Below are 27,455 nucleotides of genomic sequence, written 5' to 3' on the forward strand. Positions count from 1 at the left end.
AATGCCGGCGTTTTGAGTTGGATGAGTTGGATATCCGGTTGACATCCGGTGAAAAAAGTCCCTTGGCGAGCATATGCAACCTCGCGCATTTCGCCTTGGTATTCAGTAGTGTCGAATTGACTTTACCAAACATTTTTATTACATTCTTAAGTAGTCAGAAAAATACTGAAGATATGGCCACTGATTCAAAGGCCGCTTTCAAGCCGGTTACGCATGTGCTTTTTGACATGGATGGTCTGCTACTGGGTAAGCTTTCGCGACATATATTGCTTGCTTCGTAGCGAAACATATGAAAAGTTATAAGGGACGTCCAGCTGTTATTAGGCTCCCAGCACCATAATAACAGGAACGGCTGCGCCGAAGTGCACCAGGTGTGAAGCCTTTACTCGTGTGAATTGTGCGACCAGTTGAGTCGCAATCGTATTCGATTTTATCACAGCGAAAAGTTTGCGCAGATTTCCGCAGTATGAATTTCGCTACGGTGGCGTTGGATGACGGGAAAGAAGTGAAGGAAGCTCTAAATAGCGATAAAATGCGGCAATCTCCGAGAAAATATGCAGTACAGCAATGGGCACACAGCCTCTGTATCATTGTAGCAGTTGAGTTTTCAACTATCTATTTTTGTCGAATCCTCACAGATAGTTGCAACTGCTGTTACTGTAATGCCGTCACTCTCTGGTGCAACAGATGTACCATAGTAAAAGAGTAAAGCCTTAGCTGCAAAAGACATGTGGTCGAATTCTTATAACGTTTTTACTCACGATTAACACGGTGCTATGTATGTTCGTACACGCTCTCTGTAGTGGATGGGACCATGGCAGCTGAGAAAGCCGCTGAAGGAAAACAATAGAGAACATTACAGGTTTAATGGAACCAAATAGTATGATGATTAGGAGAGCCGTACACCATTCTCTTCCAACTCGCCGCACATTCCCACCCGCGACGCAAATGCCAAGATGGCTCGCATTATGGCTCGTTGCAGTACTCACTCCACATGTAGGGATGGAGTCACGGCTTCCGAGAAAGACGGTCAAAGAAGACCATGAAGACCAGCACAGGTTTACTCGAACCAAATAGCCCAATGACACACAGAGCAATGTCATTATTTTGTTCTAGTTTGCAACATGCTCTTCAGGGCATTAAGATTTAAAACATGCTGTTTGGTGGTGTACTCCGATTATGTCGAATGTATGCTTGTTAGCTGCTCAAGCTTGGTTGGCTTATTGATTGGGTGGGAATGGCACAACAGGTGTGCTCCTTTTCACAAGTTACATTTAGGCATCAGCATTTTTTTTCTTTTTCTTCTTTTTTTTTTACTGTTGCACGTATGTGCCTTGAGCCAAGTAACAAGCAAGCTGTTGGGCACACTATGCCCGTGTGGATTATGGCAGCACCCAAAGAGCTCAGAATTATCGAATAGTGTGATGAAGCAGTGTTTCCATCAGTTTTGATGTTGAGGCAGCACAGATGCATGTTAAAGGGACACTAAAAGGGAACACTGAAACAGTTTAGGTTGGCAAAGCACTCTTGAACCAGTTTTGTCGGTTTCGCAGTAACAGGTCAATTATTAGAAAAGAAAATGGCGGTCAGTTTGATTTTTGAATTTCACCCCTGTGATGTCCTGAATGACGAGGTATTTTTTCTTTTTCGCATTTTGGTCGTTGTGGTGCAGTAAAACTTCTTGAAATGTCCGAAGTTCAGTTTTTGGATCTTTTAGGATATGATGTAGTCAATTTTTACCGATAATAGTTTAACTGGGCCCAAGAAGGCAGTGTAAAAAAATCCATGGCGTCATGGCAAGCTGGTGCAGGAACTTCATGTCAGCATTGCCACCCATTTTTCATTCTTGGTGTCTTTTCTGGCTTACCAAGCATATTCTGAACGTAGCAGTTGGCTGTTTTGGTATTAAGAGGAAGCTTTAGCTTGGAGGCCCCTATCTAAATACATGGGGAAAGAGAAGTAATCTTTCTCCACAACCATTCCAGCAAGTTTAATTAGGTTTGTCGCATTAAAAAAAAATTTTTAATGGTGGTTGGTAGTCGATTTCCAATTTAGGCCGTCAATTTCTAATTAAAAATTGTTGAATGTCTTAAGTTTTCAGGGAGCAAAAGTATCAAGTTCATGACTCTCACTTGGCAAGGACCAACAAGATCACAATTCAGTCACTTGCATATAATAGTACATCTGAAGTGGACAAAATTAATGTATTATACATGGCTCTTAAATAAACTACTAATATGTGAGTGTAAATTATAAAAAAACCCTTGTAAACAATGTAACAAATTCATGTAAGATATAAATTGATATGTCAACTTTGTGTTCTGTGTATAAGAGATACGGTTTACAGAACCATGGCATTTGTTCTTGGTGCAGAGCAGTGAACTTGTGAACTACGGCCTTTTTTTTTCTAACCTACCAATTTTTGATAATATTTTAAAAGGAATCCAGGCCTTACATCGAAATTCTCATTTCAACACTCACTAGAATTTAACTTTCTGCACCAAATTTCATTAAAATCAGCCCAGTCATTATCTCAGAACATCATTTCTGCATTTTACATGTACTTGAATAGGCTGCATTGGAGCTAATGCTTCCTCTTGAAAGGCGCCTCACCACATCCCATAGCAAACTTTGATTATACACTGGAAGTTATTAGATGTCCTCTAGGGAGCGTTCTGCCAAAAAATTTTTTTCAAATTGGCTCGTAGCCAAGATAAAAATATTTCAGTGTCGCGAACCCATGATTTCAGGATGCGAGCTTCACTGCAAACATAAATGCTCTCTCTTCTTGCCCTGTCTAGCCTCCACAAGCAAAATTCCTTCCCTGCGTTCTCCTATACTGGACCTCAAGGATCGCATGACATATACGTCACGGGCCCCGGCTTCATTTTTTTTTTTTTCTCACTTCTTTTACGGCACAGTGCTGATGGCGTCACGTATAAGGTGCTGCGATTGTCTCGTTTTGCGCAGCACACGATTTTGCATGCTCTGCACGAGGACACCTGACTAGCAGTATAAGTCTGTGCTACACGAATACTGATGCAGACGCAAGCGGGTCACAGAGCATGATCCTGCACTGGAACACGGCGGAAAATTACATAGTTTCGGTGTCTGTGCGCACCACTGCACGACATGGGAACAAGCAGACAAAACAAAAGTGCATCTCTCTTGCTGCAGTGTGAAGTAAAACAAAAACATGCAGACATTCGGTTTGTGCGTTTTATTATTTCTCTAAACTTTAATTCGTCTATTCTAGCAACATATTACACAGGTAACATATGTTTGCTTGAATAATTCTCGAAGTCACATGTCACCACAAACGACATCACAGCGCAAACACATGTATGTAAGCGCACTAGCATGTGTACATCATCCTCCGGCTTTGAGTCTGGCGGCAACAAGGAGAAGGGAAAATAGCATTCGGTTTGAAATTTCAGATCTTTCTGCGGAGCGTAGCAATGTAATACTTCGCAGACACAATCGTTATCACGCACTGTATGCTCTGTGCTTTTCAGCTCAGAGCATACATAATTACCCATCCTTAAATGGCCCCTCACCACACCTGGTGAGGTGCCATTTAAGGATGGGTAATTAACTAAGATGGCTCAAATAAATTTTTCTCTTTGGTGTTCCTTGTGGTACACCGGGTGTATGTTGCGAGGTGTATTAGCAACCGTAATGCACTCTCTGAGCTTGAGAAAGGCAAGAATCAAAGCACTCAGGCAGATGAGAAAGATGCCGCAGTGAGATACGTCGACTTTGCTCAATACCCAAGCAATACAGCGCACAAGGTGAGTGTTACAAACAGAATGGGAAAAGAGCTTAGCACAGCAACATTCATACTGACCAACACCAACTTGGTAGAAGAGGCAGCGATTTGGCTCGCCACAACGACCTGTCACAGACAAATTACAATCATTACTGGCTCTCAAGCAGCATGCAGAAATTTTTAGAAAGGCCGCATCTCCACAGTGGCACTCAATATACCACTCAAGACACACAACCCACCGGAGATTCATATTGTGTGGACGCCGGAATACAATTCTTTCGCGGGGAACTTAGTGGCTGATGCTGCAGCCCGAAGTCATACCAAGGCGATGCTACTCCGACGCCCATCCCAAGATGATACAGAGGCATTCTAGAACATTACAGATTGGTCAGAAGGAAATGCCCACCACCTCATCCCAGGGGGAGCTGTGCATATACGAAGACTCCAAACAAATTCCTTCCCTCATGCCACTTTATTGCACAAGATACATCCCACACTATACGAATTCTACTGTCAGTTCTTCAGAATACCGAATACGCTCTGTCATTGGGTTGGGAATGCAACAGTGTCATAAAGCTGCCAGCAAGTAGAGTGCCATCTGGAGAGCAGTGGGAGAACCTGCTGACCTGCGCTAACTAAAAGTATCAGCGATGACTGCTCAGCTGAGCAAGACGGACAGCCGATGGCCATGGCCTCCCGGACTAAGGACCTGAGGGCGACATACACAAGATTGCCGGGTCTATCTCTTTAATAAAGTTTGTTTTGTCGTCATCATCTTCGGTGTCCTCTTGGGGTTGTTGCCGTCAGTAGGCCGACCTAGCCCATCAATGAATTCCCAGCTACAGTTCCACTCCAACACCACCTTTCGGGTTTGATTGGTAGATCAACTTATGGCTGCCTGTCGCTGCATAAGAGAACAGAGCAGACCACACTACGAAAGTCTGCATGAACCAATCCACAAGCCCGCTCGTCCACCTTACTCCAGGCCTTCAAGAATGACAACGGGCATGGCCGTCTAGTCAGAAACTCGGCACCACTCGCACACACATAGCCAGCTAAGAGACACTAACATGAGGGAAGAAGTGAACATGAAGGGCACTGGACATGCAACAAACTATACTCTCACAGGGCTCGCTGCAGGAAAAATAAACAGCACATGCGTAGCGCCATTTATTGCAAAAGAGATCAGTGAAGATAGGTTGTTCTAGGAAGTCACCGTAAAGGGTTGCTAAAGCAAAAAATAATTTGAGCTGCCTTTGTAGATTGTCCTTCTGCAATACTAAAATGTCACTTGATCTGTGAGAAAAGGCTTACTTAAGGCATAGATGGTGCGAAAACGAAACGTCTGTGGTGATGCCGCCTTGAAGTTCCCACAAGCTCACTATGGCATCATGGACTTTGGCAGTGCCTGCTAGGGCCTAGTTAAATATTTATTGGCAAAGATCAACTATGCTGTGTTCCAAAAGAAAGCAAAACTAAACTCAACAAGTTTCAAGATGGTTTACTAAACCGCAAGGGCCCAAGTATGCAAAAAATTCCCTTGAAATCTGTTTTGCCGCACTGATAAGCCAGTGCTGGGATTTCAGTTCGAAATTCAAAAGATAGAACTTTGACCTTAATTCTCTCATCTAATAGTGGATGTATTACGGTGAAGTTAGTGAAAACAGTGTTGTAGACGTACTTCATCAGTCTAAAGTGATTTAGTACTTCTCTTTAGCCTCCGTTATAGCTCACTGGGACATATGTACAGCCTGCCAGGCTGTTCAGGGTTTTCTGCCATGGCCAGGATGTTCTAATGACCCATGCTTTTGTGTTTCCCCCTTGCACGCTTAGCCGTGTTTACATTTACAGAAATTTCTTATTAGTATTCTTACAATTGGATTAATTTCCTTTTTCAGACACCGAGTCATTGTACACAGTGGCCACGCAACGGGTGACGCAGCGCTACGGCAAGGACTACACTTGGGAAATCAAGGCGGCCGTCATGGGCACCGCCGGATCCGAGTCGACGCGCATCATCATCGACAGGCTGCAGCTGCCGCTCACCGTGGAGCAGCTTGAGGCTGAGCTGCACCAGATGCACACTGAGCTCTTCCCTACTGCACAGCTCATGCCTGGTGAGGGGAGTCAGTCAATCAATCAATCAATTAGTTGGTATTCATTCCACTACGTGTTATACATAGATGAATAGGGGGAAAGGTGAGACAATGGGGTAGCGCCGTGGTCACTCAAGTGGCTATGGCGTTATGCTGCTAAGCTCAAGGTAGTGCGTTTGATCGTGGCTGCAGCGACAGCATTTTGATGAGGGCGAAATGCACAAACGCTCGTGTGCTTAGATCTGGGTGTCACATTGCCGGACCGAAGGTGGTAAAGTTAATTCACTGAGGTGTGCCTCATAATCGCATCGTGGTTTAGATGCATAAAAAACCCAGACTTTAACTAAATACATTCAAATTCATCCATCACTTATGGACAAGGGAAACGTTGCAGTGGGTTTGACCAAGTACTCACATGATACTTTGGCTCCTCACTCTTTTTTTTATTTGGGAACCCTTTTTGACAAATGTTGCCTACAGGCAATGTACCTTATTTCTTTTTCTCCTTGCTGAGTTTCGGTATCGAGTACAAAATTTCTGCTGAAGTGTCCTTGGCCAACACAGAATGACAGCCAGCAAGCATTAATTGTTGGCTTAAAGCAGGCACACGAGAAGAGGAAGAAGTTTGGTACGTAGCTCGCTTTCTTTTGAAAAGCATGGTCAGAGGAGACAGACCAATACAAGATCTTTGACTGCAGTAGTGTCGCATATGTGATGTAAAGCAAATGAAATGTTCACCTATGGTTGACACATGACAATAGCTGCCTGCACAAATTCCTAACGAAGCCATAGGTGGCTAGGGGTGAAGCCTACATCTCTTTTTTTTTTTCGGCCTGGTGTTTCCCCCTTATTGCTACAACAATTTCTGAAAAATATTTGTTTGTTTTCTTGATTGCTTATGCTCAATTTTTTTTTCACATTTCGACAGACCATAGACATCTTTCGGGGGGGGTGTATTTATGTCTGCCATCATTAAAGGGTTAAATGAAGGTCTTATGCCTCGACAGCATATAGAAATACTGGAAAGCATCAGAGAGCCAAAAATAATTTACTACAACACCTCTTCTATGAATCACTTCAGAGTTTGTATCCCAGGAGGTGTCATACTGTGTCGTGACGTCATTACTCGGAAGGTAATCACTTAAGTGTAGAACATTGCAACATCTTGACACAAAAGGTTTCATTTTTGCTCAGCTCTGTGCCGCCCACGCTTTCGCGTTTCAGTAGTTTTCTTTTCGCATAGTGTTGCGCTGGTTTTGCTGGCTTGTGAAACTCGCACAAAGTGCAAGTAGCAGAGAATTCAACTTCCACTGATGTCGCAGGATGCCCGAACGGTCTACGCCACTTGACTAAAAAGCAGCTGCTGCGGCGAATCCAGCGGCGTTAGTTCTGTCTTGGCTTGGTACCACCGTCTGTCGGACGCCGTTTTACTCACCGATGGCAGCAAAGGGTGATGATGGCGTATGCAACATCACCACTCCCCTGGCTGGATGGCGGGAGATTTGAATTTTGAGAAAGGTGTTCGGACCCTTGAAATAGAATTTACTCGTAAACTAAGTCTTTTCTTGGCATGAAACAAGCGTTGCGAGGTTTCTGGAATGGTATTTAAACAGTCCACGGTGACTTAGTATTTGTCTTTAGTGTCCCTTTAAAGACAAGAGCAAATTGACAGTATTTGTCAACCATAGTTAGTACGGGCTTTTGATGTGAACCATTGGCCGCCAGCGCAAGTGTTGTGTTAATGGTACGTGTTTGTGTCTCAAATTTGCTCACATTGTAATAAATAAGTTTCCTTCTTTGATCCCATATGTATTTCCTTACTAGCATGTTACCATAGCTCTGTGATTGGAATTATGCCAAGGATTAGAAAAGCCTGGCATATAAGCACGCTTCTGAATTACGTGTACCGTATTTACACGATTACACTGCGCCCCCGATTCTGGCACACAGTTATATTGCCGCCCAATTTTTCTTTTTTTTTAAATTTACCTTGGTACTGATTTTACCATGCACATCAAGTAATGAAACCTGAGTTGATGCATACCATGTTGAAACAACTTTGTGGAACATGCAAAGGCACACAGATGTGCACACAGCTGAATCTTGGCCTCTAGTCACTGTCGGAGTCCAACAACAACTCCTTTTCGCTGTCCACTGATCACAGAAAGTCATCGCCAGCTCCAGCTAATGCATTAAGAATGCCACACGTACAGCAAACTGGAAAGTGGTGACCGCAAACCAAGGCATAAAATAATGTCCATTCAATGGCAGTCTAACCAGCTACCTTGCATTGAGCTTTTTTTTTTTTTTGTAAGAATCGGTTTCGTTTTTGATTTTGAGTGGAATTATTTACGATCATAACGCGCATGCAAATCTGAATGTACCTTTTATTAAAGGAAAGTTCACGTTAGAATCATGCATATATGGTAGTTGCCTCGTGTTTATAAAAGGGGTAGCGCCCTAAACTAAGGAGCAGTAAATAAAACACGGGTAAAACATAGCATTATATGAAATACTTTTAATCCGTTGAGAAAGGATATATCAAGATCTTCATAATGTACCCGGTACTTTTGACACCTTGTCGGCGACCATTTGTACAGTTATTCCGGGATAAATGTTCTTAAAAAAAAAAACATGACAAGATTTTTTATGGCTGGAACAACTTTTACAGCAAAGGAGTCCTTTTTTAGTGTCGTATTTGTATCAGATGTTAGCTTTTTATGTGGTCTAGAAAAGGACGGCTTTGGTTTTCTGAAAGTTTATAAGTAATGAATTAGATTAGGACTGATTTCGCAGTAGCTTTAGATCATTCATAGCATCTTGTTTAGTTGGAACATGTTAGGTGCACTAAAAGATAAGCTGGTGTCATCAGCATAAATTATAAAAGTTCAAGAGCAATAAATAAGGACAATGTCAATAATGTGTACAAGAAACAGCAGTGGTTCCAAATTATTCCTCGGGGCAGCAATGCATTTCAGGTCAGATAAATTACCAAAATACCGGATTTGTTAGCACTTGTTCATAGTGACAGACACGATATGACATAATTATTGAGAGAAAAATGCCACAGAATCCATAGAAGTCAAGTTTAGGAAATGACTTTCCTTGGTTTATGTGGTCAAATGCCTTAGAAAAATTTATGAAAATTCCAAATGTGAGTTCTTTGCATTCAGTGGAGTTAAGTACTTAGTTCCTAATTATAATTTCAATAAATCAGTCATAATTTATTCTCAAATGCACAGCGAAAGTTCCTATAAATTGCACCTATACATGCCTAAAATACAGTACCTGGCACCTATAAATGCCTGAAATGACAGCTTTTGTGGCTGAACTTCTGGGCTCTACTAATTGTCACTTATGATCTAAAACACTGAACATCCGTGGGCTCTAGGCAATTGAAGTGGGCTGCAGGCGCTTAAAGTGGAAGCATTTGGCATACCTGTATATTTCAGAAATGTTCTTTTAAACATCCGAAACGTTTTCTGTGCTTTTCAATTGACTTTGCTTTTTATAAATTATATAACATGTGTTTTTGGAATTTATATATTTGGAAAGTACATAGTTTAGCTGTCTATCGATAGATAGCCTGCTATTTAGCAAAGGTTACAGCAACAGCTTCAACAAAAAAAATCCTTACTAAATCATTTATAGAAGGGCCATTGGTTCAGTGGAGTGCACAGGCGCTTTTCTCCCCTCACCTTAAAGCCATAGGGTTCCTTGCATGCGTGTGAATGATCTCATGCAAACTATCCTAATGTGAAGGATTGTGCCTACACCTCCCTGCATTTGCTAGCAATGAAACCTCTTTCTGCCTCTTCCTCAATTGGGGGAGGGCATAGCTGTAGTTGTACTGATCACTGCCAAGTATTGGGTGATTTAAAAGAAAGATGTGCAACTAAACAGCACTTTGCACTAGTTCACTAGTCCCATAAATATTAGCCCATCTCTGTCTAACTTCCTGGACTACACTAAGGTCTCTGTAAACATTGCCGAAGCTTTGTTTTCACGCTTTTTTTCTTTCACATTTTGGTTTTGGTGTGACATCACGTCGCAGTATTTTTTCTGCAGTACCATTTTAAGTAAGAGGCAATGTTGGGTTTTGGCATGTTTTGCTAGGTTTAGGCTAGGTTTAAGTCACTAAGTATATTCCTACCAATAGAACTTGGAGTGAAGAGTGATCACTGAAAGTGGGAGTCAGTCATTACAGCTGCACTTGGTGCCCTGCAATTTCAGGGGCCGAGCGGCTCGTGAATCACCTTCACCAGTGTGGGGTGCCCATTGCCGTGGCGACCAGCTCCAAACGGGACTCGTTTGTGCTCAAGACCAGCTGCCACGGAGAGCTGTTTGCCAAGTTCCACCACATAGTGTGCGGCGGGGATGATGCAGAAGTGCCAAGGGGCAAGCCGCACCCAGACATCTTTCTCGTGGCCGCTACAAAGTTTGAGAATGCACCTCCACCTGAAAAGGTACGTTGGTGAATCATGGAGAGGTAGACTTGCTTGTTTCTGGTAGCTTTTTGGTAGGGTTTAAGGAGGAGTAGATTACATGGGTAATTGAGTGACTGAATGATGAGCATCCTGACTGACTTCTCACAGCCTGAATTCCTAGTTCTGCCACTGTGTGAAGTCTACCAGGACTTTGCAAACGCTTCACTATATCCAGTGCAATTCCACTGCTGTACTTGACCATTCTCATAGGATTCTCCATTCCATGTTCTTATATACTGCGCCCGCTCTATCATCTCCGATTTATGACGGCCCAGTAGAGCCGCGTTGCTGGACGTTATTGCAGTGGTACCCAGGTTATATGACTTTCTCAGGACAGCGCGACATCATATAATCCAACTGTAATAAGGCGATTTATTAAGAGGCACTGGGCACAGTCTGGTAGCGCTGGCAGTCGACAAACGCTGATCACGCGCACAGCCGCAACAAGAGCGCCTTCTTCGTCTTCCTCTTCACCACAATTGCCCCCGGGAGAGAAGAGGAGCCATCCTGGCGACTTACGGCGTAGGTAGGATGAGGGGGTCATAGTACGGCTTAAGTCGGTTGACATGAACCGTGTCACGCCCGTGATGCCTATGGTCGGGTGAAGGTGTCACAGGTTCGACAACATAGGTGACAGCGGAGGTACGGTCTATGACGCGGTAGGGGCCATCATAGCGTGCAAGGAGATTGGTCGAAAGGCCAGGGCTGTGAGGCGGGACCCACAACCAAACAAGGGAACCAGTCGGGAAAACTGGTGTAAGCGCGTCACTGTCATGCCGCAGCTTTTGACAACCTTGAGCAGCGGTCGTAAGGGCTCGCGCGAGCTGCCTACAGTCCTCGGCGTATTTGGCTGCTTCAGACACAGGCGTGCATTCGGAAGCGTCGGGTCGGTATGGGAGCATTGTGTCCATAGTACACGAGGGCTCTCGTCCATACAGCAGAAAAAAGGGCGAAAAGCCAGTGGTAGCTTGTGTGGCCGTATTATAGGCATACGTGACGAACGGCAAAACAGTGTCCCAGTTACTGTGATCCGAGGCGACGTACATAGTCAACATGTCACCGAGTGTGCGGTTGAACCTCTCTGTCAAGCCGTTCGTTTGCGGGTGGTAGGCTGTAGACTTGCGGTGAACGATGCTGCATGCAGCGAGAAGGGCTTGGATGACTTCGGACAAGAAGACACGGCCCCTGTCGCTGAGCAGTTCGCGTGGTGCGCCATGTCGAAGAACGAAGTTCCGCAAGATGAAGAACGCAACTTCGCGCGCAGAGGCTGCCGGGAGTGCGGCAGTCTCGGCGTAGCGCGTCAAGTGGTTGACACCTACAATTATCCATCGGTTACCCGAGGAACTGCAGGGAAGTGGCCCGTACAGGTCTATGCAGACGCGATCGAAGGGCCGAGCCGGGCAGGGCAGCGGCTGTAGCTCACCAGGTGGGCGCTGTGGAATTTTCCGCCGTTGGCACGCCGTGCAAGCGTGTACGTACTGGCGCACGAAGTGATACATGCCGTGCCAGTAGAAACGCTGCCTTAGGCGAGTATACGTTTTCAGAACACCGGCGTGACCATTATGAGGAGCAGCATGAAAATAAGCGCATATGTCAGAACGCATGTGTCGTGGTATAACCAGGAGCCATTTGCGACCATCAGGCAAATAATTTCTGCGGTAAAGAACGTTGTCGCGGACAGTAAAGTGAGCGGCTTGGCGACGAAGTGTTCGAGAAGAGGGTGTGGCGGATGGGTCGTGGAGGAAATTCAGCATAGTTGAAAGCAGGGGATCCTTACGCTGCTCGTCCGGCATATCAGCGACGTTGAAGGCTGACATGGATGCGAAGAGCGGAGACAATGAAGCCACATCACAAGGTAGCGGCGATCGAGAAAGCGCATCGGCGTCAGAGTGCTTTCTGCCCGATCGGTAGACAACGCGGATATCATATTCTTGTAAGCGGAGTGCCCATCGCCCTAGGCGACCTGACGGATCCTTCAACGAGGACAGCCAGCAAAGTGAATGGTGGTCGGTGACAATGTCAAAAGGGCGACCATATAGGTATGGACGAAATTTGACGAGCGCCCAAATAATGGCCAAGCACTCCTTTTCTGTTACTGAGTAGTTGGCTTCTGCCTTCTTTAAGGTGCGGCTCGCATACGCGACGACGTAGTCGTCATAGCCGTCTTTCCGTTGTGCGAGGATTGCACCAAGTCCGATACCGCTGGCGTCCGTATGTACCTCTGTAGGCGCTGTGGGATCGTAGTGTCGAAGAATCGGTGGCGAAGTAAGTAGGCGACGGAGTTGCTGGAAGGCTTCGTCACAGGAAGTTGACCACGCGGAGATGCCGTTAGTAGCGGTAAGCAAATTGGTCAGTGGTGCGATGATAGTCGCGAAATTGCGCACAAAACGCCGAAAGTAAGAGCAGAGCCCTATAAAGCTGCGGAGTGCCTTAAGAGTAGTGGGCGTCGGAAACTCTGCGACCGCGCGAAGCTTGGCTGGGTCAGGAAGCACGCCGTCCTTCGATACAACGTGACCCAATATTGTTAACTTGCGAGCAGCAAAACGGCACTTTTTGATGTTAAGTTGGAGACCAGCAGAGGTGAGGCAGGTGAGTATCTCACGCAAGCGAACGAGGTGCGGCGGGAAATCTGGCGAAAACACCACGATGTCATCAAGGTAGCACAGACATGTTTTCCACTTGAAGTTGCGAAGGATGGTGTCCATCATGCGCTCGAAAGTAGCGGGCGCGTTGCAGAGCCCGAATGGCATTACGGTAAATTCGTACAAGCCATCGGGCGTGATGAAAGCTGTCTTCTCACAGTCATCATCTGCCATGGGCACTTGCCAATAGCCGGAGTGAAGATCCAAAGATAAGAAGTACTCCGCGCCTTGCAAGGAGTCGAGGGCGTCATCAATCCGAGGCAGCGGATAGACATCTTTACGAGTGATCTTATTGAGTCGACGGTAATCCACACAGAAGCGTATTGACCCGTCCTTCTTGCGTACTAATACTACAGGAGACGCCCAAGGACTGTGGGAAGGGCGAATGACGCCACGGTGCAGCATGTCGTCGACCTGCTCGTTAATGATCTTTCGCTCGGCTGCCGATACGCGGTATGGTCGTTGGCGTAAAGGTGGATGGGAACCAGTGTGTACGCTGTGAGTGACGGTTGCCGTACGTCCCAGAGGTAGTTGGTCACAGTCAAACGACGAGCGAAAATTCTGAAGAAGCGCGAAGACTTGCTGGCGATATGGAGGCGGCAGATCGGCGTCTACGACAGATTCAAGAACGTCTGACGACGATGACGACAACGATGATGATGATGATGCGCATGGCACGGGAGAAGTGAGGGCGTCGAGTTCATAACAGGCCGTGTCGTCGGTAACATCGAGAATGTGAAGCGGGTCAAGGGGCTGAACACGACCGAGTGATTCGCCGCGCAGTAACGTCACATGGTAGTGAGACGGGTTACACACAAGCATTGAGGATAATCCAGACGCAGTGGTGAGGACGGCAAATGGGAGAGGTAGGGCCTTGCGACGGAGAAAAATCGGCGACGGTGTAAAAAGCACTGTAGCGTCTGGCGTGGTAGAGCAAGAGACGGGCACAAGCGCACACATGTCGGGTGGTATGTCCGTATCGGACACAATAGTGAGCTTGGAGGCTTTCTGTTCAGAAGGGTCAGGCAGTGGGGCATCGGCAAGCGGGAAAAGCGCTACTTCGGCCCGGGCACAGTCGATGATGGCACGATGATGAGACAAGAAGTCCCAGCCGAGGATAATGTCATGTGAACATGATGACAACACGAGAAATTCAACAACATAGACAATGCCGTCGATGACCACCCTGGCAGTACATTGAGCGAGCGGGGCTATATGCTGCGCAGTCGCGGTGCTTAGAAGCATACCAGACAACGGCATTGTGACCTTATGGAGGCTGCGACAAAGCTTTTCGTCGATAACAGAAACTGCAGCCCCAGTATCAATAAGCGCAATTGCGGCGGTTCCTTCGACCAAAACGTCCAATAAATTGCGTGGCGACTGTGCAGGCCTTGTAGAAGTCGCGAAGCTTGCAGTTCGTGCCTGCGGAACTGCAGCAACTAGTTTCCCTCGCTAGGTGACTGGCGGCGACGTAAGGGGGAAAGTGAGCGACGACGTGGTGATGGCGAACGATGGGTGCCGACAGGGCGTCGAGGAGGCGGCGAAAACTCGTGGTCGGGAAGAGCCGCATGCCCGGTGGTGTCATGGGAATAGGCATATCCAGGCGGTGCGATAGTAGCGTTACCAGGTGGCATGCGACGATGGCAGAAGCGCGCAACGTGGCCGGCGACACCGCAAGCGAAGCATATGGGTCGGTTGTCGCGTGTGCGCCAAGGGGTCTGAACTGGGCGTCGAGATGGAACGGGAGGCGACGCGGGAGGAGGTGCAGCTTGAAGTCGCATTGGCGCCGGAAACGAGAACGTCGGCGGCGCAGGTCGCGCGGCGACTTCGGCATAAGTCAGAGGTGCAGCCACGGGAGGGCAGGGGTGGGCGAAAGGTAAAGACCCAGCAAGTTCCTCGCGAATGGCCCGCCTAATGGGAGCAGCCAGAGATGTGTCAGGCTGGGGAGGCCCATCATTGAGAGGCAGCATAGACAATTGGCGTGCCACCTCCTCACGAATGAAATCCTTAATCTCAAGAGAGAGCGATGCTGCTGGCGTGGTGTTCGAGCGAAGTGTGAGGCCCGAGAGAGAGTCGCCAGTCGCACCTCCACCAAATGTAATAAGGCGATTTATTAAGAGGCACTGGGCACAGTCTGGTAGCGCTGGCAGTCGACAAACGCTGATCACGCGCACAGCCGCAACAAGAGCGCCTTCTTCGTCTTCCTCTTCACCACACAACTAACAAAAATTGTCTATAATAGATGATATTGAACCACAAGATTGTGAGGAGCTTCAATTTAAACTATAGGCTTATCTCAGCAGGACTCCGGAACCAAAACCGCCATAAAAGTAAATGCAAAAGGAATATGGCAGTTAAGATGGCAATCATGCTTAATTGAAGGAGTTTAGCATACCCCGTACCGCGATTTGCACCCATTATCATCCATATGTTTTTTGCTCACCTAAATTATAAAACATTGGTCAGTTTCCTATAGACTTTCTTCGAGCCATGCAGCCAGAGCTGCCTCTTGAGCACAGTGACGTCCTTAAGGAGGTCATCTGCGACATTGCCTACACAGACCAACCTCCAAATGTTGTCAATGCTGCATAGCACATCTGCGAATGTAGACAAGACATGGCATGGCAACAACTGTGGTGTCGTCCTCATCCGAGGTGGCAGCCAGCAGCGCCAGCATTAGGCAGTGTTTCCTCACATGTCCGGACGACCTGCATGAAGCCAGAAACACAATAACGAAATGTGTGACAACTCTTGTGCGCTCACGGGCAGACAGAAACCTCTGAACTGTGTGCATGAACACACGTGTACAATACAACCTACCTGTGTTCCAGTGGCACCTTTGCACGTTCTCTCGCACTTTCCATACGTGCTAGGGTGGTATTCCCGGGTGATCACTTTCGGAGGTGGGTTCACTTTCGTCAGATTTGGCACTGGACGCATCAGCCGACAGCGCTGTGCACGGTTTGGGAAACGTGCGCATAAGTGGGAGCTGGTTGTCACTGTAAGAACAATGTACAGTTGAACGCCTCTAAGACAAACTTCTATACAGAAAAGTTACCTGTATAATGAAGGATTTGTTACGTCTTTGACAAATTCCCATCTTTCTTACGTATTGTGAACACCTCTACAATGAATTTTCGTGTACAACAAAGACATCCCCTGCGAATGGTTTGTTGGTTTACAACGCATGGCACGACGCGGTGCCGCTACTCTGCTCCACACATGTCACAAAGTCATATCCAATGTCTGAAGTACAGTCCTGCTGCACATCTCCAGGAATAGCTTTACTCGTAGGCTGCTTGTTGTAGCGTATCACTGAATGTGATGGCTGATGAATACGTTGCACTAGATGACAACGTGATGATGTAGTCGTATCTGATGACTGGACGTCTTCAAAGCCAGCTATGACGAAAACAACACAAGTGTCAATAAATGCAATAGTGATCGAAATCCTGTAAACAACCAATGATTTCAATGGCATGGGAGGTGACAGCGGTATTCGACCATCTGCAGCTTTAGCTTGCATAGCTCCTGCAATCGCACATTCTGTCAGACAAAGTTTGCATGAAAGAATTACTGTCTTATTTTATTGAGTCGCTCTTTAATTTGTGTGAAATAACAGTTTCCGTTTGTTGAACGTGCTTAGCCTACTCTAGTGTGAGTGGTACGGTGCACAACCTTTACAATGAAGCGACCTGTATTACGAAGAATTTTGGAGGTCCTGAGCACTTTGTTGTACAGACCTTTGACTGTAGTTAGTTCTATGCTTGGTTAATCCTACGTTAAACAATGCAGTTGTGTACTACAGTGCTGCTTCTCACACTTCATGCTCTATGTCTATCATTCACCTACTTCAGCTTGGCTATGTCACAAAGAGACAGGATCATGAGAAAATAGCATACATAGTTTCAGACCTGTGTCAACAGGATATGCTTGAATTCTAATTGTCAGCTATGAGCCCATACGAAAAGTGGTTAAGTTTCAAGTTTATAAACAATCCTATCATGCTTGTTTTGTTGCTCACCATAGTGTAAGTACACAGATACTTTGACACCATTGGAATTTCTTGGCACAAGTAGTCATCTTACTGTGTAGAGGCAGTTCACTGCTAAGACAGAGTATTGTGAATGCAATATGATTGACAGTGTAATTGGGCAAAGTATGAACAGAACATGAATGCTAGAGAAACACACAACAAGCCCAATGCTGGCAGTTTCATGTCACATCTCTTGAAAAATGAGTTTTAGGCACGCAATATAAACCTGCCTTGTCTCTCGTCGCACACAACTATTTCTAAAGAAGCACTCAGTCATGAGCTCAACTTATGTATCAGCTTTAACAATTCACGAATGTGTCAACACAAGGTGTGCACTCTAAAGCAAACACGTACACACAAAATGAACAACTCGAGCATCTGGTCAGGCTGTCCCAATGCTGGGAAAATAAGTCAGTTGTGTCACACATGTATTTGTTTTGTTGCATTATTTTTCAGCATTTTCATGCTTGGAGGCAGAAATTGAAGTGTGCTCTTCATACTAACTTCATACTAAAGGCATACTAACTAAGTTAACAAGCATGGTGCCATGCACACGCAAGCAAACATGAACGTATCTCACCCAATGACCGCATGAACTTGCTGTCGAAAGGCTGGCGTGAGGAAACGCGGCAGCAGGTGAAGTGACATTCATGCTGTCTATTGCATCAATGAAAAGTGAGTGCCTAGAACACACAGCACACACAAAGCTATGAGCCACCAACACACCTAGACTGCCCCCAACGCAGATCGCTCTCAAGATACGACCCTGCACAGCCGTCACATGTGCAGTTGCTGCCAAATTAGAACGCTGCACGTCCCCCCTCCCCCCCCTTCATGGTGTCTCACAACTTTGGGTGCCTCACACACGACGGAAGATAACATGCTTCCTCCCCGCTCCATCTCTTTTGCATCTGTGAGATTGAGCTGTGATTGTCGGCTCCCCTAGGAGGCTCTAGGGGAGCGTAGGGCACGTGGCGACGGTGTTATTGCTCTTGGACTTCATATCGAACCTCGCACGTGCTGTTGAGGGGTCTCCTTAGCATTTCCTGTATGGTGGGGTCAGATCAGTGCTGGTTGGGGACGCCGCCGCATGATTTGGCGTGCTGCTAAGAGCAATGTTGGAGTGCATTATGTTCGAATGAATCGTCGCAAATGCTTGCGCGTTCAAATTACCAGGCATTTCCAGCCATGGGAATACACATAATTTTGACGGGACCACAGCATCAGTTCAAATAAACCGGAAGTTTGAATTAACAAGATTCTACTTTAACAGACATCGAGCTGTTTCACTGTGCTTGCAGAGTGTACATTCGAGACCAGTCATCCTGTTGTTGCGGGAAGTTCTGTGAAGACAGAAATAATGAAACCATCAGATATGTAGAAGCATGACGTACGAATCCAAAATTTTGTCAGAATTAACATTATAAATAAATAAAGTGGAGTTTAATACACATATACAAAAACATACCTAGTAAGGAATGTGGTGCTCAAGGTAGCTTCCCTGAGAAGTCATGTCATGCAGCAGGTGCTTTGCCCATTGCGTTGAGATGCACGAGCAGGGAGTATGGTTCACAGGTATTGACACTATAAGAATAGCCTTGATTACAATGCTACTTTCTTAGTTACACTAAATCACAAATGCATTCATTATAAAGATGTCACCTAAACTTACACCCTGTAGGAAAAAGATCCTTTACTTTTCCTCTCTAGTGCATCTATTACAAATTTGGCAGTCCATATGTATTCTGCACTGCTGTATGTGCATGAACATGCATGCATGACATTAGATGTGTGCGCACGCTTTTTAACATAGTACTTTGGTATGTGCGGTGTTTGACAGTGCCTTAACAGACATTAACTTTCGAGGATACATGTTTATGGAACCAACAACCCGATCTCAAGTAAAACCATGTTGCTGTAGAAATATTTTAGCTATGGTCGACAGAGTTTGACACATTCAAAACTTGTTGATTGTAATGCGTTGTTTTCCATGTTGCACTTTAAGAATGTCAACGATAACAAGCACAAGCTGTGCGTTTTTACTCGCCGGCGCGTACATCTAGGCAGCAAACTGAGTGGTGTGCCGGCAGCAGATTTCGAAGGGGGCTTCGTTCCCCTGAAGCAAGGTGACTGCACTCTATCAAAGCCTTTGAACTAGTCAAAATGTACAAGTTAAAATGTAGTCCCTCAGTGGCAGCAGCTATCAAAAGCGCGATGTCTAAACTGGCCAAGATATTGCCAGTGAAAACTAGTGCAAGCTTACGTAAAACTGCGCAAAAGAACCATAACCCATTGCGTCGTTTTACTTCCGTATAATTTGATTGGCATACCGAACCGTGACATCATGTAACAGGTCAATGTTAATAAACCGCTGATGACCAAGAGTTAGCTGAAGCAAGAACCGTTGACAAAAGTGATGTGCCACAGTATCTAAAAAAAAACTGGCTGTGGCTTAGCTATGGTTAAGCCCAGGATGCGAAGCATACTAGCCTTTATTTTAACGCGACAGCGTTAAGGAGCTCGTGTCGCAGAAAAGCCGGCGTCGTCGGCGTCGGCTCAGGCGTGCGGCACTTGCTCAGGCGCACATTTCGTTGTCGCGCCGAACGCTGCGTTGCTCGACGCTCACCATGTCCGATGCGGGGCGCGTAGTCGCTGCGCCGTAGCAAAGCCACCTAGAAACAGTCTCTGTAGCACGCCGCAACCTTCGCTTCTCATTCCAACGAGCAGCTCTGTCTCCAGGAGGCATCTCACCTCGTGAGTGTCTAGCAGAGGCAAGCGCAGCTGCTTATATACCGCCGCGACGGCGCGAGTTGGAACCCCGTTTCTCCTTTGTCGTGACGTCACGGTGTCACGTGGTCAGCCTTGAAGTCGACGCCGCGAGCGACGGCGCGAGTTGGAGCCCCGTTTCTCCTCTGTCGTGACGTCATGGTGTCACGTGGTATTGAAGGCGACACCGCCGCGCCTGAGGAGCTGGGTTGAGCTCTAGTAGTATGCTTCGCATAAAAAAAGCAAGACTATAAAGAGCAGCTTGTTTAATTTATGCGTTATACAATGTTAAGAAGCAGTCTTCGTTGGCTTCAACAAAATTTTGTTTTGCACGAACGAATGCGCCCCAGGCGTGATATGTAACAACGCTAATGGCAACCACATGTTTGATATAATGTAGAGGTCAGTGGATCCACCGTACGCGCGTCATGCTGGAAGGCACTGCGATTTTTCTGCCCTCTGTGGTGATCATTGGAATGTTAGATTGTGCAGGGCTTGAAGAGCGTGGAAACCAGTCAAAGCTTTCTGCATGCAAAGGGGCACTCTACCATTCCTGTCGGAAGGAGCAGCACTGTAAGGCAGCTGCCAAAGGCTGGCGGTGCCTCTCGCACATCCATTGTTGGTTTTACAGCTTCGCGTAGGTACAGTGAAACCTCGTTAAACCGTATTTGGCTGGAGCTCGGAAAAAGTACACACTAAACGATAGTACTGTTTAACCGAAATGGCATGAGATCGACCACTTATCTGTCAAAAACGGAACTCAGAGAGAGTGCGATGAAAGGGGAAAAAACATGCAGTATTTATTCACTTTGCGCGACAAAAGTGTTATTTTCGTTTGATGCCGCAGCGACGACAGCGGCCTCATACTTACTGAAGCTGTGAGGCAGCTTTTCAGCCAGCCCCCCTCTTCTCGACAAACGCTCGCATGGCAGATTCCTCATTGGCGTTACGTATTCTCCATGCATGCACATGGTAGCGCTGCAGAAGTCACGGGCGCCTTTTTCATTGCAGGGTGCTGTTCTTGTCGCGACGATTGCATTCATGAGGCTGACGTAACGCGCAGCTTCTGCCACTGTCAGGCCTGAATCGCCTGTGCTGTTGCTTTCCGTGTTGTCCTCATCACTGTTGCTAGCCGGCACTTCGGCAACAACAGAGGCAACGATGGTGAAAGTCGAACCACCTAGCCGACATCTGTTCGCGGTCGCAGCAGCACTGCCGAGCAGCTTCGCACTCCAAATGCCACACACCATCGTCAACAGCAGATCCCTGTCGCGTGCCAGTGCCGACTTCTTCGTGTCACGATCGATAGCACGAACAATGTCTAATTTTTCTTCTATGCTGAGCATCCAGCGTTTTTTTCATCCGAGCTTCGCCATGATGCGAGTCCTCGCTTACGCGACGCCACAACGCTCTCTGGCACGCTGCCGAAATGATGTTCATGTAGATGTGGCTTCATGCACAAACGCACAGGGTGCTTAGAGGCCGTTGTTCCGATCTCTGAGGCTTTTTGTTCTGCCAGGCCGCCCGATGAAGGCAACGCACCGCCGTTTTTTCGTGACGAAAAGTGGAAACACTGCGTGTTAACCGATACGTACGCAATAAGCTGGTACGGTTTATACGGATACAAAACACATTATGTTCAATGGCCGCTGAGTCGGGATTTGGTTTTACTACTTTTAAAACAAAACTACTGTTTAAGCGGGTACAGTTTAACGAATATTTACTGTACTCGTAGGAGACAAGACATGCGTAATCCTGCATCTCCAAAGGTTGTTCTTAATGCATTGTCTCTATGGGGAGTTCGCGGGAACTGCACTAATCTATTGTAAAAACCGGGATGTCGCGAAATCACAGATGGCATAGCGAGAGTTCCACTGTGGTGGTATGTTATTGCCGATGCCTGCATCCAGCTGCATGTTCTCGTCGATACTATGGTCATGCAGCTGCTTCGGAGCTTTGACGCAGACTGCATTGCTGAGGGTTCTCTGACACTTCATACCGGCCATGAAATTGTTGGCCTACATTGGCTTTTGCGGCTACCACACAAGAACCGTTCACAGTGTAAAGGAATCATCCTTATCTAAGCGGGCAAGCTCGCTTGACATCTCTCAGGAGGCGCACTTCATCTCGGAAATTGCCTAAGAGAGAGAATGTAACCCAGAGTTCTGAAGAAGCTATCTGCTAGTCAGCTCTCATTTAGCATTCATGTATTTAACAGCAACATATTCGCCGTGAGCGATGCCATAGCGGGGTACTCTGTATTAATTTCTACCATCTGGGTATTTTTAACATGTGCCCAAAGCACGGTATACAAGCGCTATTGCATTCCGCCTTCCATTAAGTGAGGGGCTACAGAAGGCTGCGACACTGGGCTAAGTTTGGATTCGATCTTGTGATGGGAACAGCGTGAAAAAAATGATTGAGGTAGACACAGCATGAGTGCTGTGTTGCGTGCTCGTGATATGTTTGTGTTGTGTACACCTAAATTCCCATTTTTATTGTGCTTTTCCCACTACAAGATCAATTAGGTTGTCATGGCTGGGATTCTGTTTACAGATGTCCTTGTGGACAATATGGAGAGGTTTCAACAACTCCCACTTGTCACTTTTGTTCCCCAATAATGTAGCAATGTAACCTCTTGCAATAATATCTTTTGGCATTTTAGGTGCTTTAGAAAAGTAACCTATGACATTGTGCTCTGCAGCAGGTCGCCATGGCTGCAGATCCAGTGTGTCAGATAGCGTTCGCCTTCGCGGGATGTCTCCTTTGGGGAAATCCTGAGGTTTTGAGAGAATTTGTGACTTCTAGAAAATTAAGGGAAAAAAGCTACTTTTGCATTGCAGTTGCTTTGAATCGGGGAAATTGGTGCATATGGTGGTTATGGCAAAGCTAGTGGCATGCCAGAAGCAAGTGAGGTTTTCGATAGAATCTGCGCAGTGCGCAAATATAGTTGTGCCTTTTGTTGGTTTTATGAGCGTGAGCCTTGCCGGGGTGGTTGGAATATCCCGAAATTCACAATTCAGCCGAATCTGATAGTATGCAGTATACAGTTTGCTGGCTGTAGTTATTGAAAGTTATGGGCGGGCATAGTAATTTGGCTAGCTATGAACCACCATTTTTTTCCTTGCGCCCGAATCTCCGATGTCGTAGACTGACAGGAAACGTTCATAAACACAGCCAGGAGGAACGAGAAAAGATAAGAGAATTTGAAAGTGCCAATGTACTAGACACTAAGCTTCAAAGCCCTTAAAAAGTTTGCTCATTTCGGTTCAACTTATTCATTGCATATACAGTGAAATCTTGTTATAATAGTAAAAGCCCCAAAAGTAACCATTCTGCCCATTAGTTTATAAGTTGTCACCATATGAGCTATCCACGAAGACGTTGCTGTTGGCTCTCAGCACGTGCTATTGCTGTTTTCCGTAGATTGCGCCACCACGCACCACCGAAGCATCGTATAGTATGAGTGACGCGCGCAATACAGACGCTGACACCAAGAAAACTACCGACAAAAATGTAGCTCCACGTCGCCTCCAAAGTGCAGTGTTTCTTGCTTTTTGTTTGTTTTTCACATTTCTTGCCATGGACACTGCAACTGTCTCACTCGAGGCGGACACCTGAGCTATGTCAAAGCACAAGGGCGCACACGCGGCACCCTCTGTAAAGTGCACAGTGCGACCGTGTGGCATCCCGGCGAATACGGAGGTCACATTTCACCACGGGAGTAGCTAGTACGGCCACAGAAAGAAGTATGTACAAAAGAAAGAGACGTGAGCAGAAAGAAGGGTGAAAGAAGGAAGAGACATGCCTCCTTTGTTAGGGGACACTTTTCTCGGTGAAGCATGTGCATGCAAAACCTGATGTGTGGTCGCCTCCGCTTCCCTGCATTCTTTTTTTCTCGAGTGCTGTCTCAGGTCTTCATAGCCCATGCGAAACTCATGTGAAACCCATGCACCGTGACGTCCGCTCTCTGTTCCTTGTCGTTTGCTAGCCTACTGTTTCGGCTGCCATAAAGGATACACTGGTCTAAGAATCCCTAGATTTCGGAATATTAGTTTGTAGTACTAAGGCGTTAACATCACAGAGAAACTGAATAACGATCATTATTGTGAAAAGTTCGATATTCTGAAGTTTGTAGTACTGAAATATTTTTACATTGAAACTATAACAAGTCAGCAGGGTATTTCTGAAAAGTTTGTTAATGTGTTCGTAGTAACGATGTTTCACTCTAATACAAGTACATTAGGTACGCTGTGCAGCCTGCCTAGCCCTTTTGTCTGCACTTTCATCCCTAGATGCACCCTTTTGCCTTTGCAGGTTCTGGTGTTCGAGGACTCCCCCAACGGTGTGCTGGCAGCCGTGGCTGCTGGAATGCAGGTGGTCATGGTACCAGATCCACGTGTTGATGAGGACTCGCGCAAGAGTGCTACGTTGTGCTTGACCTCACTCGAAGACTTTAAGCCCGAGTTGTTCGGTCTCCCACCATACAACCACTGTAACTGAGAGATAGATCATCTTCTAGTCTGTTCGTTGTATTGCTAGTTCTTTTTGAAGAAGAGCATTTGACAATGAGAAACGATGATCTCAGTCTTTTGGGCTGCCTTTAGCTTCTGATAAGAGCATCATGGGATAACAAAGTGCGGTGGTGATAGTTATGCTTAGTCTGTGCTGGGAACAGAATGCATTTTGTTGTACTGTTTGTCAGAGGAACGCCGGAGGCCACTGACAGGTTAAGAAAGCCTATGTGCATCACACTGGCAGGGTATGCTGCTGTTTGCTCAGTTTCATTGTTTGGACTATGTGACGAATTTGACATGTGACTCTTTATCACTCTAAATGTATGTGGGCAAACGTCAGCACAATAGGAAATGGCCTTTCCTATTTTATACCTTATGTGGTCCTTCAAAGCTGCAAATGCTGTTGCGTTCATCTTTTTGCATCACAATTGCCACTCCTAGATATCACCAGGACTAAAAAAACACGCCTTTTTTGCTATGTTTAATGTGAATGAGTCTTCGTACCCTCAGCCACTTTCAGGATATTGCACATGTCATATTTTTACACCCTTAAGATCAGCCCAGTTTACACAGTGCATTTGCCTTTGGCGTTATGTATTCAGGTTTAGACAACCTGCGAATGAGTTGTATCATGCTGAACGATGTGGAAATTGTCTAGTACCCGCCAACACTTCCGAACTTTTAACGCGACAGCGTTAAGGAGCTCGTGTCGCAGAAAAGCCGGTGTCGTCGGCGGCGTTGGCCGTGAGCGATAAATCCAAGCAGACACTTCATGAATAAAAAACAACTTGCAAGATGGGCTGGGTGGGAATCGAACCAGGGTCTCCGGAGTGTGAGACGGAGGCGCTACCACTCAGCCACGAGTTCGATGCTTCAAAGCGGTACAAAAGCGGCTCTAGTGAATGCGGTGTTGCCTTAGAAACGAGCTGTTTCTAAGGCTCCGGCATGCGTCGCTTGCTCAGGCGCACATTTCGTTGCCGCGCCGAACGCTGCGTTGCTCGACGCTCACCGCGTCCGATGCGGGGCGCGTAGTCGCTGCGCCATAGCCCATTGTCTTACACCCCTTGGCGGGTCGACGGGAACGCTGTCGCGTTCCACTCTTGAAGGCGAAGCTTAAGCGTCCTCCAATTTTTTCGTAAAGTTTACAAATTTTCACTTAGCCTTTGATTTTGTTGATGCTGTGTGAGATTTTACAGAAATAAGTTCTCTTTGCGAAAAAAGTTTTTAAATTGGTTAAAGATGGGACAAAACAAGATTTCTAAAAAATGCATACAATAAATTGTAATTGTACCGGCGCCGCTCTCTTACAAAGGCGCAAGACACCGTATACAGTCGAACGCTTTTATAAAGAAGTGCACGGGGCCTCTGAAATCATTCATTATACAGGTGCACCGCACATCTTGCAACAGAATTGGGACAGAATTCCTTTGTTATTTTAGTCATTTCGTTGCAGAGGCATTCGTTGTCGAGGCGCTCCACTGTGCATTCGAGTTCAGTTAATTCGATACTAATGGTACCAATGAAATTGGTCGAATTAAATAAACATTTAGAAAAAAGTCGCACTTCTGCCCCAAAGGCAAAGCATTGATTGTGATAGCAAATTATTAGACAGCTATGTGCAGTAAAGTTAGTAGTCTTATCAGCTGCATAAATTACTGTAAACATTCACTTGCTAACTAAATTAACAAGCAATGTGGATTACCTCCAAGAAGGGTTTCATGCGACCGTGTTATGCACAGCCGTGGTACAGCGGTTAGAATTTGGAAGTGTGACGAAGGAGCTGCCGCCTGCGTGCACTCATGTGATGCGTGCCGTATGTGGCGCTGGCTTTAGCTTTCACGTCAGCTCACTGTAGTGCTCATATACATTTTATGTTAGTGGTGCCTTACTTTTTTGCCCTTTCTCATACTAGCAGGTGAGTTATCGGGCTATTATGTGTAAAATAATAAGGCATTTGTCATCTAAACGGTTTTTCTTTGATTCCTAAGCAACGAGTATGGCGTTTGCTCTGCCTGTGCTGTGATGGGCCGACGCTAACCGTGTGGCTACCGCAGCTCATTACGCCACAGTATTAGAAGAAACCTTAGTGATTTTTCAGTGTATTTGTTTTTGATGTGACGAAAATAATAGTTCTTTGCAGTAGTTTATAACTTGTAACTGCCAACCCAAGCGTTATAAGTGATGGTTAAGTGTTACTCATTTATGCTTAATATAAGTAAAATTCTATAAAAACTGGTTAGAAGTAGGTTTATTATTTGAGCATTTATTATAATAAGGTGCCTCCATGGGCCGTCTGTTGACATGGCTCTGCAAGGTTCCTTTCATGTAGTCCTTCGAAGTTTCGAGGGCTTTTTCTTTTCCCTGGTCGATGTTTGCTCTTTGTACAATGACATTGTGTACAAATAAAGCCTTGTCATAATTAAACATGTATTTCATTATGTTGCTTGTGAGCTCTTTCTTGTAGGAGTCACATCCAATTAGTATAGTGCAGTGCTTCTAATGTGATGGACAGCATGTTCCAACTGAACCACATAGTAAAAGTATCCTCCAAAGCTTCAACAAAACAGAGGAGCTCCCTTGAAGAGTATAACATCCTGCCCCGATCACTGAACAATGTGAAGGATGAAAGGTCCTTGCCTGCTTCCGCGGCAGATGTGAGGAGTACCTTGAAGCACTGATTTCATTTTGTTAGGATATTGCACCTTGCAACATAACTGGCCATGTAATAAACTGCATATAATAACCCTTGCATCACTAGTCTGCTCAGGATAGATAGCATCGTTGAGCTCTCTGGATGTTTCAAGCTCACTGGAGGCCTCTTCCAGTTTTCCAGCATCCATCAGAATGTCAACATGACTTGCCACTTCGTTGGCTCCAACCAGTGACACTATTAATCAAAAGGCTAGTGCATATAACAGGGACACTGACAGAGAAGACGACAGGACGAGCGCTAACATCAACTGAGGTTTTACTGCGAGAGAAGGTACATATATACATTACGGTGGTGCATGCGCACACAGGGTTAAAACCCTGTGTGTGCTGCCTTGTGTGATTTTTCAGTGTATTTGTTTTTGATGTGACCTTGTTTTTGAAAAACCTTGTGTGCTGCCCGCAAACTGTCTCCAGCTTCTGGCCTGACTAG

General features: G+C 46.0%; 1 protein-coding gene across 1 annotated transcript; it reads left to right on the plus strand.

The window, feature by feature from the left end:
- LOC135915152 (pseudouridine-5'-phosphatase-like) lies at positions 1–26,743 on the plus strand. The gene is made up of 4 exons (XM_065448146.2): positions 1–246; positions 5,668–5,886; positions 10,099–10,331; positions 24,114–26,743. The coding sequence occupies exons 1-4, from the start codon at positions 174–176 to the stop codon at positions 24,297–24,299; spliced, it is 711 nt and encodes a 236-aa protein (XP_065304218.1). The 5' UTR covers positions 1–173; the 3' UTR covers positions 24,300–26,743.
- Positions 26,744–27,455: the final 712 nt, after the last annotated feature.

The sequence above is a fragment of the Dermacentor albipictus genome, chromosome 8 (genome assembly GCF_038994185.2).
Source record: "Dermacentor albipictus isolate Rhodes 1998 colony chromosome 8, USDA_Dalb.pri_finalv2, whole genome shotgun sequence".
Taxonomy (NCBI): domain Eukaryota; kingdom Metazoa; phylum Arthropoda; class Arachnida; order Ixodida; family Ixodidae; genus Dermacentor; species Dermacentor albipictus.